Source organism: Ctenocephalides felis, unplaced genomic scaffold (genome assembly GCF_003426905.1).
Source record: "Ctenocephalides felis isolate EL2017-DRISC unplaced genomic scaffold, ASM342690v1 CF-g0.4_SCAFFOLD_03571, whole genome shotgun sequence".
NCBI lineage: Eukaryota > Metazoa > Arthropoda > Insecta > Siphonaptera > Pulicidae > Ctenocephalides > Ctenocephalides felis.
Genome location: NW_020539725.1, coordinates 27848421 through 27859657, shown reverse-complemented (window position 1 = coordinate 27859657; position 11237 = coordinate 27848421). Strand labels below are relative to the sequence as shown.

Below are 11237 nucleotides of genomic sequence, written 5' to 3'. Positions count from 1 at the left end.
TATACATTCATTAAAATATATACAATTTTAATTACATGACTTCTTGTGTAGGTGCTTGTTGATTTTATAAGAAATATAATGTATCAAACATGCAATTATGACATTTTCTGAGAATGTAAAATTCCAAAAAATGCCTAAGCTAAAAACTTATAAAAGTTTATGTGTAACAAATCAACATATTTCAGCATACACAATGCGTTTTAAAATAAGTTATAAATAATTTCCTTAAAATCGACAGAATTCTTATGCATCCGTTTCAACCCATTCTGCAAAGCCACGAGCAACTAATTCTTGATTTACAAACATCACTTGCTGCAGATCAAACAAACACAATTATAAAATATTTGGTAACAAAAAAAATGAAATATTCAAACTAATTTTTACTAACTCAAAGTAGCGCTACTATTATGCAAGTAAAATAATCTCATTATTGAAATGAATCAAGCTTTTCCAGCCATTATAGCAAAAACTATACATTATTATTTTGATAGTTGTATAAAGTATTAAATATATTACTACTTCAATATTGTGAACAAATGAAATTTAACAAATATTCTTCTTAAATTGAAAAAAATAATTATATAATAAAATTATTAGAGTTAAATATCATTAGAGAGTAGGTGTGATAAAATAAAATATTACTTACATTTGTTGCTAGTGTAACATACAAGTGCACAAGTGGGACGTCATCAAGAAAACCATAAATTTGAACTTGCAACAAGCGACCATATGTTAAATGTCGCAAACACTCATCTGCTTCATTTGACCATTGTAAAGAACCTTGTAATAGAAAGATGTTCGTTAGTAATATTATGACTAGATATACAATTAATTATAGCTCTTTAAATATGTGGTAATGATTAATTTCAAAATTATACCATTAGAAAACATGAAACATGAAAACAGATGCTGAACTTAATACATTGTTACAAAACGTAAAATACAATACAATATAATATATATATATATTATATATATATATTATTTATATATATATGAATTACAATAAATTATAATAAATTAACTACTAAATCATATATATATATATATATATATATATATATATATATATATTATTGAGTCATATTAATATTAATAATAAATATGAAAAAAGCTATTTATCCAACTCACCATTTGCTGGTTGAACATTTGCTAATAAACAATCAACAGCTTGGAAGGGTAGCATCATTAAATCAGCTCGAATTTGTCTTAATTTTGACACTTCCGTTACAACTCTGCTTCCATAATCAACTAATCTTAATTCAACTTGATAATCTTCAGTCTGCTCAGTTTGTTCAGTCTGCTCACTCTTTTCATTCAAATCATTATTTTTTGGCTCAAAAACATTAGTTATTTGAGCTCTATACCAATGACAATCTAATGGACAAGCACATACCATACCAGCTAAAATTAAATTATAGAATTAAAATGGATTTTCAAGTTAACACAAAATTCAAAAAGGATATTCCCATAATAAATAAGGTAATTTAAAAAATATGTCATTTTATGTAAATAGGTATATTCGATATATAAAACAAGAAAAAAAAAAGGAATTGATATCTACCTTTAACTGGTAGAGGTAGTCTAGGATTATCATTTTGAGAATATGTTTGTGCCATGCAGCATTGTAATAAACTTAAACTAGGAAATGATGGATGTAAAGGCTGCTGCAAAGATACTATTCCACCATTTAAAACACAGCTCACTGTACAGTCATTATTTACACCCTCGATCAGTTGCAACTAAAATGATATATGAAATTAAACATAGCATTCGATACAACAAAGTAATGTTTTTCTCAGTATAAGATCTAACTTCAAACAATACATAGTTTACAAATATAAATCTTCTTACCGAAACGCATTCAGGTGATATTTCAGGTGTTAATACTGCCGGAGGAAAACTCACTCTTTGTAAAGTAAGATTGGGGTATTTCTTTTCAGGGAATTTCTCTCTAATCATAACCAATGCAGCATCAATTTCTGTTTGAAGACCATCTATGGCACATATCTTGTATTTTGATAAGTTTTCTGGATGGTTTTTAATAAGTATATTTGCTCCTGTAAAACTTTTTATTTTGTTGACAAAAACACCATTTCTTCCAATCAAACGACCAACACAAGTCTGTGGTATAATAAACTCATAAGTTGTTGCAAGCTCACTTCTGGGTGAAGAACCTTTTCCACTATCCTCAGAATGCTGGAATAAGAACAATGAAATTACTATATGCAATAAATAAAAAACATAAAAATTGCACTTTGAAACCTCCATAAAAACATTGTAAAAAAGATCATAGTAGTATCTTACCTCGCTGTGTCTATCAGAATATGCACTTAGTTGAGGACTGCTAGACATATTTTCTGTAGGGCTGTGATACGCTGAATCTCTGATGTTCTCAGTATTTATATTTTCAGTGTTTTCAGTTTGGCATTCTAATTCACACAATTCCTCTGACCAGTCATTTCTCTCATTATCTTCAACAACCTTATTTGCTTCAGATTCCACAGAAGTCATTTTTTCGGAGATACTGATTTTTTCAAGACTTTCAATTGTTTTGCTGGTGAAAATATCTTCTTTCTCTTCAGCCATGGCTTGTTCTTTCTGAATATTCAATTCAGGCTTTAATGATTCACTTTTAACTATTTCTGATTCAACTTTTTCTACTTCTTCCTTAAGATTTTCTTTCTCAATGTTTTTTGACACTTCTTCCTTAATTTCTGGTTGATTGTCAGTATTTTCAATTTTGGCCTCAACTACTGCTTTATTAATTTCTGATGACTCTTCAGCCTTATCAATTACTTGAGATTTGTTAGTTTTTTCTCTGGTCATTTCTTCAGGTCTTTCAAATAAAGTTTCCCTCTTTTCCAAGCTGACAGATTTTATTGGCACACGATTGAAGCAATAATCCTTTTCTTGTGATTTTTGTGACTGAATTTTAAGGATCTCAATATCTAGTTGGTCGTCAGTCAATTCAACTGGAGATCCAACAGGTATATCTATAGGCAAAGACTTATTCAATTCTGGTTTTTCAGTTTTACCTAAGTTTTCCTCAATGATAACCTCTGGTTGTTTAGATTTATCGCTTTCGAATGATTTTTCAGCAACGCTTTCAACTACTTCTTTGTCAAGTTTCTTCTTTGATCCACCTGGATCTGAAAGATGTGGGTTTCTCTTCTTGTACCACAAAATACCCAGAACAATAGCCAAGCCTGGCAATCCCAATAGTATTATGGATCTCACTGCAGACATAGTAATTGAGACCTATGGTGTCGCTGTAAAGAACAATAAAAATTACATGATTATGACTGATCAATTATGCTGTAAAGGTAAATACTATACTTAATAAATTATAAAACTGCTCTACGTTTTCAACAATAGCATAATAATTATGTGTTAAACTTGTTTTTTCTACTAAATGTTTTTTAAGAAGTACTTGAGAATGAAAATAAACTAGTCATATATTTTATAATAATATATAGGAACTGTATTCATTAATCATTCTAAATTAGCACAAAAATTATTACTAATGCTAATTAAAACATTCATACTCAGAGGGTCATAGCAAAACTTGCAAGTGTTAGAATTATGTATGAAAGGAATAGTAATTCGTAATACGAGTTATGTGAATTGCAAGAAACAACCATAAGTAACAAATATGTATATATATATATATATATATATATGTGTATGTGTGTGTGTTTTTGTATATATATATATATATATATATATATATATATATTGAATGTTACTTTTGGTTTGTAAAATTGAAACATATTGAAATCAAAGTAAATTTACCAGCATCAAAAATCCATAGAATATTGTATACTAATCATTTGAAATAGATCAGTTTTGGAATTATAATTTAATATAATGAATAATGAGAAAGCATGTTATTATTAATTAAAACACACATTCATTTTCAGACGGTTATAGGTTAACTTGCAAGTGTTCAAATTATGTATGAAAGGAACAGTAATTCGTAATACGAGTTATGTGAATTACAAGATACAACCATGAGTAGCAAATTAGTATTATATATATATATATATATATATATATATATATATATACATGTATGTATATATATTGAATGTTACTTTTGGTTTGTAAAATTGAAACATATTGAAATCAAAGTAAATTTACCAGCATCAAAAATTCATAGAATATTGTATACGAATCATTTGAAATAGATCAGTTTTGGAATTATAATTTAATATCATGAATAATGAGAAAGAATATTATACTAATTTCAACAAATAACTTAATAAATATACATTTTTAATAATATAAAAGGTGATGTATGCCTAAGCCAATCTTTATCTAATTAAATGATTATTAGCATATCAACATTAATATGCATAAGTATTATATACAGCTTGTGCAAAAGAATGGTGAATTTTATAAATAATAATTATTTATACCATTTTATTATTTGATTCTAACATTATTCTATTAGTTGCGATATTGCTACGTGATTGCGCAACTATTATGATTACAAGCACTCACATATAAACAAAATGTACAGCTATAAAACATTTTATACATGAACGTAATCTAAGTACTATGTTGTAGCAATTGCGCACAAAAATATCTATGCCCGGTGTCAGCAAAAACGGCCACGGATATATAATATGCCTGATGATATTTAATAGTTCAGATTTCATAAGGTATAATCGAATACGCAATATTAGAGGAAAGAACTAATTCATTCAAATGACCCTGATGGCGACATAACACGTTTAGTAATAAACATATGCAATATATACTGAGCATATGTTATAACATCCATGAATTAAAACAAATTCCAAATTCTCTCATCTACAAGCAACATGTGTTTCACCCGTAATTATTTTGCAGAGAACACAAAACATTACGTTCAAAACACTAAAATGCCCATGTCATCAATTTTTCATCGAACCATAACCTTAAAAACTTGTTTTGAAAATACAATAAATACTTATTAAGATATCAATAAAACATTGTACAAAAATCTCGTAACAGCTGACTTCGAGAAGCGAAACAAAAAAATTACCAACAAATAAGAAAAACAAATAAAAATCATACCAATTCATTTACGACTCCATATTGCTGAGGCATTGGAATTTACCACGTGGTGAAACACACGGCAAATTTACTTCGCGATATTTACAACATAAACCACAAGATTTTTACAAGTAAAACAAACAAAAATACTTTGTTAAATTAACACTGAATTGTTAACACAAAATTATGATGATATTCCTGAAAAATATTAGTATTTTTCAAGCATTGCACTACACGAAGCCGGTTTTTTCAGTGAACAGAGCATAGATGCGTGTAGAACCGAATGCATGGGTATATGACTCGCGTGCGATGTACACAGTCACGCGCGCTACATACGGCGGAACGTTGAAAATCATTGAACGCGCTAGATTCAAAGGACAGGGGTCACATTGGCAAAAAGCACAACATTTTCGATTATGATGCGGCTACAATGGCTACAATGTTATTATTTGTTTATCTATGGTTATTATGTAAAGTTAATTACTACCAACGTTTTACAACAATAAAATCAAAAAATACAATTAAATATTAAGTTAAAAGTAGGGGGCCGTTCAAGTATTACGTAAGCACTATAGGGGGGCGGAGGAGTTGTTGATTTGCTTATTTTGGGTTGACATGGAGGGCAGGGCAGTCTGGATGATGATAACGTCATAGGTAATATTTTTATTGTTTTACATTAATTGCAAAATGTTTACGTAAGCATGGGGGTAGGGGGTAAGAGCTTTGCTTACTTTTGCTGACAAGGGGGATGGGGGGGGGTTAATAATTGTAATATATCTGCTTACGTAATACTTGAACGATCCCACAGAAAGAAAATTACTATAAATATAGTAAAATTTAGTAAAATGCTAGATAGAGCAACATAATCTATTATTTATTTATTTTTTATTGTACCAATAAAAAATGTGCCAAAACAAAATCTTTTCTGGACATAATTTGTTTCAACATTTTCAGCACATAATTGTTTCACTAAAACACCACAACAGTCCACCTATCACCATAAACAATTCAATAATTCCATTATGCCTCACTGTCAAATATTTAGGAATGCTCATTCGAAATTGACATGGAGCGCACATTGAAAATAAAAAAAACAAATCCAACTGTAAATAAAAGATTTTTACTGGCTTTTTGGGAGGAAATCTAAAATCTCTCTCGATAACAAGGTACTTTTGTACAAAACTATCATAGTGCCCATTTGGACTTATGGAATCGACCTATGGGGTTGCTCTTGTAAATCAAACATAAACATCATTCTCAAAGGTGCCAGAACAAAATTCTGCGTATCAACTAATGCGCCTCGGTATATTTCGAACTTTTGCCTACATAAAGATTTGAAAATCTCTACAGTCAACGAAATGATCAAAATTAGAAGTTCATTTTTCAACAATAAATTAATCCAGCATACAAATCCTACTGTATTAGCGTACAAATTGATTGTATTTTTTGCACCTATCAATTTTGTAAATAAGACATTATAAGTCTTGATTTACAAAAATAAATTATAACAAAAAAAAAACTATCTTGCATAGACAAAATGGTGAAATGCTATGAAGGATGAAGGATATTTTCGTGTTATCAAATGTATAAAAATTTGGTTTATAATTAAGCCATTACTGCATAAAATAAATTATTAAAGACTAACGATAAAAACAAGAATATAATTCAAACGATTACTTTATTCTGTAGTCAATAATTTGTCAAATAATAATACTTTTTCAATATAATTACTAAGCATTTGTTTGTCACCTTGATTTTATTCTAATTCACGTCGAAAATAATAAATATTCAAACTTTTTAGAATTAGCATTAAAAATAGAGTAAAAACACAATTTTGCTACATCTGATAAATATAACGTACATTTGTTTAAATAATATTATCAGCATGTGCCAAACATATGTGTTTATACAAGTGCTGTATGAGTTAACTAGCCGTGCTAATTTGAATTTTATGAAATATTATATAATTTTTGTTGACTTTGAATTGTTATTTATAAAGATGTATTCTTTTGTTTATAAGTATTTTCCTGAAAAATATCGATACGATTTATGTAAGCCTTCGCGAAAAAAATGTGCAATGTTCAAAATTTGTTTAACATTCTTGCCATCACGATAATATTTTGGAACACCTCTACATTGTTACCAAGCATGTAAATAAATATATGGATATAAAATACAATGCTTGATTTAAAGCTTTTTAACAGCTCAATATACAATTAGAGAACTTATCTTGTAATATTATTCAATGGTCACGATCGATATTATGTCACGAATATTATATTGAATAATTTATAAATGTTTTTTATTTATAAATTATTAGTATAACACACGCTAACTCATTGACGCAATTATATTAGTTGTTTTTATTTTCATAGTGCCGATCATAACATTGCAAAAATTTGTTTAGGTGCGTGAACCACTCCATTAGCTACAAATTTAGGAGCATTTTCAGTAATGCTAAAATAATTTCTTCTATATTATTTAATTTTTTGTAAATATTAGCCAAAATAACGAACAAAAAATGGAAACAATTTCGATCGATGTTCTATAGACTACATACAGTGTGACACATGTTGCTTCATTATTTAACACTCTGAATTAATTTTTTGAGGATTCTAATTTGTTATTGTGGTTTTTAGTTTGTTAGAAGTATAATTTTTAATACATTTTTATCGATAGGGATTGGAAAATCTTAAAATATTTTGTGTACTTGGGCGGTTTATTTGCTCATAGTGAAAACTAAAAGGTTAAGACTGAAAAGATTTACTTCACAACATATATTTTCATTTCATTTTATTCTTATTGAAACTCAATTTTAAATATTTATTTGAAACGAGGGATGTTGCCAAAGATACAATAATTAAATAGCAATAAGAAAAACAATCTATAAGCCATGATAATGAATGAACATTATATTTAATGTTCGAATGCTTTTTTTCAGCTCTTTTTTTCAGAAGCGAAATTCGTGCAGCTACTATGATTATTATAAAATTACTATCATTTTAATATTAATTATGAATAAGCATGACAAGAGCCTGAAATAATATCTATTATTATTGATTACGGCTTGATATGAATAAATAAATGAATAAATACTGATTAGAACTATTTTTTTTAATGTAGTAAAGCTCGTATAAAAATCAATTGCTTTATAAAAAATAAATGATGTTGCGTAAGCTATGTTCAATTAAAGAATATATATCAAATTAAAGAATTTTGGTTGCTAATATAAAAAACGTGCGTAGGATAACGACCTTAGAAATACTGTTGTATACATTAAATCCGTAAACGCTCTAACTATTTTTAGAGGATCTAATCAGGCTTATTCCGCCGCAAGACTAATACAAAAATAGGAAGCGTCACACGTTAAATGTACAATACACCTTCTTGATACAATATTGTTGATTATTTAATAGTAATTGAATAATTTTATATACTCGAAATTTAGGCTCTCAATTTCAAATTTTCATATATTGATATTTGAATCTTAATTATAAAAAAAGATTATTTTGTCCGATGACTTTTGACACGTACAAAAAATAATGCACACAAGTTTAAATTTTGTTTGATATAACTTTATCAATTTACATACATGTGTTAAATTGCAAATCAAAGCTATATATTTATCAGTAAATTGACCGCAATTTTAAATTCATGCGTAAAAAGCAGCTTCAGCAAAAACTCTAAATTTAATGATATTATAATATTTAAAACATTATCACTCAATGTTCATCCTTCTCGTTCTGTCGGATTAAAATATATAATTGAATATTTATATTTTTGTTTCTTAGCTTGAGAGTGCATTCTAGTGTAGAAATTCCAAAAATGTTTTTTTTTTGTCTAATATATTTTGAAAGCTTAACTATTCAAAAATAAGTGTACGAGAGATTTTTTTTTAATTTAAATTATTTTCGAAGATACAGCTATTTGACCATGATAATCCTCTTCAATTTCCTTACAATTGTAATAGATAGTCAATTGCTTTTTGGAGCATTTAGTGCAATTTGTTTTTTTTTTCTTTTATTTTTTATTTATTTATTTTTCTTGATTTATAATTCATTTTTATTTATTTATTCATTATTATTACTATTGATATTATTATTTTTATTTCTTTATGTGATTATTATTATTATTATTATTATTATTATTATTATTATTTATTATTATTATGTGTAATTTAGCCATATTACTCATAGGGTCCGTAAATAACTCTGATTGTTATATACTATGAATAAAAAAAAAAAATTCTTACTTTTGCAAAACATAAAAACTGTCGTCAAAACTGTCTTTTCCAATACGATGTACACTATTTCACGGGGCCGATTTACTTGAAATTTTCAGAGAATGTTTTCTTTTAGACTCTTCTCTGGTATCTACTAGACGCCATTTTATCAATTTTTTTTTAACTTATCCCTAGTATATACTAAGTGCTAATTTTTTGTGATCCCCTACTTCAACAACTGAACAAGTGCCAATTTTTAAAATTATTAACATTTTACAAAACTATTTTTTCTGTTCTCTTTTAAATATGATAAATGAACTATAAAATAATAATAGTAAAAAAATGTATTGCCATTTTTTAAGATGATTTAAAAATGACCTAAAATTCTTGCCTCCACTCTAGAATATGTCCTTTAACAAAACGAGCAAGCAAAAAAATATTTTTTAATAGTAACGCAGCCAAATTTAATATTATATTCTTCCATAATATTTTTACTATAAGAATGATGTGCTATAAATTTCAATTTAATTCGTATTACGCGTATGCTCATAATGCTGAATTGAAGAAAAATGATACAAAACTTCCGCGAATAACAAGTAAATATTCCATTCACTATGAAAATTTGCAAATATGTTTGGATTTAGACGTTACATTTAAGATAACGTTATTGATTATGATTCTGTAATATATGTGTGATAAGTAATGATACTATGTATGTTACATATTTTTTTTACAAGTTAAAATTATATAAACACATATTTAAATCAATCTTGGGATTAATTAATTCCTGAATCGCTACAATGTAACTATATAACCTTTGAAATATCAATTTTAAAATCAATAAAATATAACAAATAAGATTTTCTTAGATAGTTAAGTAAAGATAAGAGAAGTGAAGTGAAATTAAGTTGAATTAGATTTAATTGAATAGTAGAGATTTTGAATTATTAGGGAACTTTGAAAATAAAGATAGTGTGCAAAAAAATAAAAATTTTCAAAATAATGTCTCACTGAAATTTTCATTGAGGATATAAAGAAAATATATATAATGATATTACTGTCAATATCAAAAGTAATAGGTCAATAAGAGCAATGATTTGGAACATCATAAATAAAATTTAAATTATTTTTTAAATTCTATTTCTGAAGTTTCAAATTATTGCTATCATTGCTCTATCCGCTCTATTAATTTTGATATTGACAGTAATATTATGATCTTTCGCTTATTTTACATGTAAAGAAATACAAATAATGAGACAGTTACACATCTACTAATTAATGATGAAGTATAACTTTGTAATAAACAGTACTGATATACAGTATATAGAATTTCCAATACCAATTAAAATATTGAGTTTTCCACTTATGCCATCGATATTTATTTCATAATACATATCTTCAAGCTTGTAGTTACACAGAATTATACATTGATTTGCTGGAGGTTATGGTGATAAGATAACAATATCATTGGATATTGATAAAAATGATTTTATAACAAATTTATAGGAAATGTAAAATTTTTAGTTGTTAAATTAATGTCCATAAAAAATGAATGAATCATTTGCATCTATTTAAAAAACCGGAGTCCAGGATAGGAAAAGAGATTGATACTTAAATGAATCAACTCTTAAATATTGAAAAAAATATTGTTCTTCATTAAATACTATGTAAATATATGTTTATATTTAAAGTAAGCATTTATGTAAACAGAATAAACATTTAAGTTTAACTGTTTGAATATTTTTTGCAAATATTGCAAAAAATAACGTTAATTAATTGTTGTATACTTGTTGCCAAAACTATATAGGAAGTTCTCATAACATATTTTGAATGTAGCTATGAAGACATTTTAAAACAAATGTTTTTAAATAAGTACTAGTATTATTGGTATTAGTAGTATTAAATTAGTAGATTATATGCCAAACTGTTGGCAAAACTATAAAGATAGAAAAAGTCGTCTCATAACAATTTT

At 26.9% G+C, this 11237-nt stretch overlaps 1 protein-coding gene across 3 annotated transcripts in view; it reads right to left on the bottom strand.

The window, feature by feature from the left end:
• Positions 1-134: 134 nt before the first annotated feature.
• LOC113385409 (KH domain-containing protein akap-1-like) overlaps positions 135-11237 on the bottom strand; it is a 66504-nt gene continuing 55401 nt past the window's right edge. For 2 of the 3 annotated variants that reach the window (XM_026623257.1, XM_026623256.1), the window contains exons 2-7: positions 2308-3272; positions 1855-2199; positions 1565-1742; positions 1132-1404; positions 647-780; positions 135-312 (exon numbers count right to left, since the gene is read on the bottom strand). In XM_026623257.1, the coding sequence (XP_026479042.1) occupies positions 244-312; positions 647-780; positions 1132-1404; positions 1565-1742; positions 1855-2199; positions 2308-3249 (1941 nt within the window). In that variant the 5' untranslated portion in view covers positions 3250-3272 and the 3' untranslated portion in view covers positions 135-243. Of the gene's footprint in view, positions 313-646; positions 781-1131; positions 1405-1564; positions 1743-1854; positions 2200-2307; positions 3273-5064; positions 5288-11237 lie in introns of those variants that run through there. The other variant, XM_026623255.1, reaches the window with a different exon arrangement.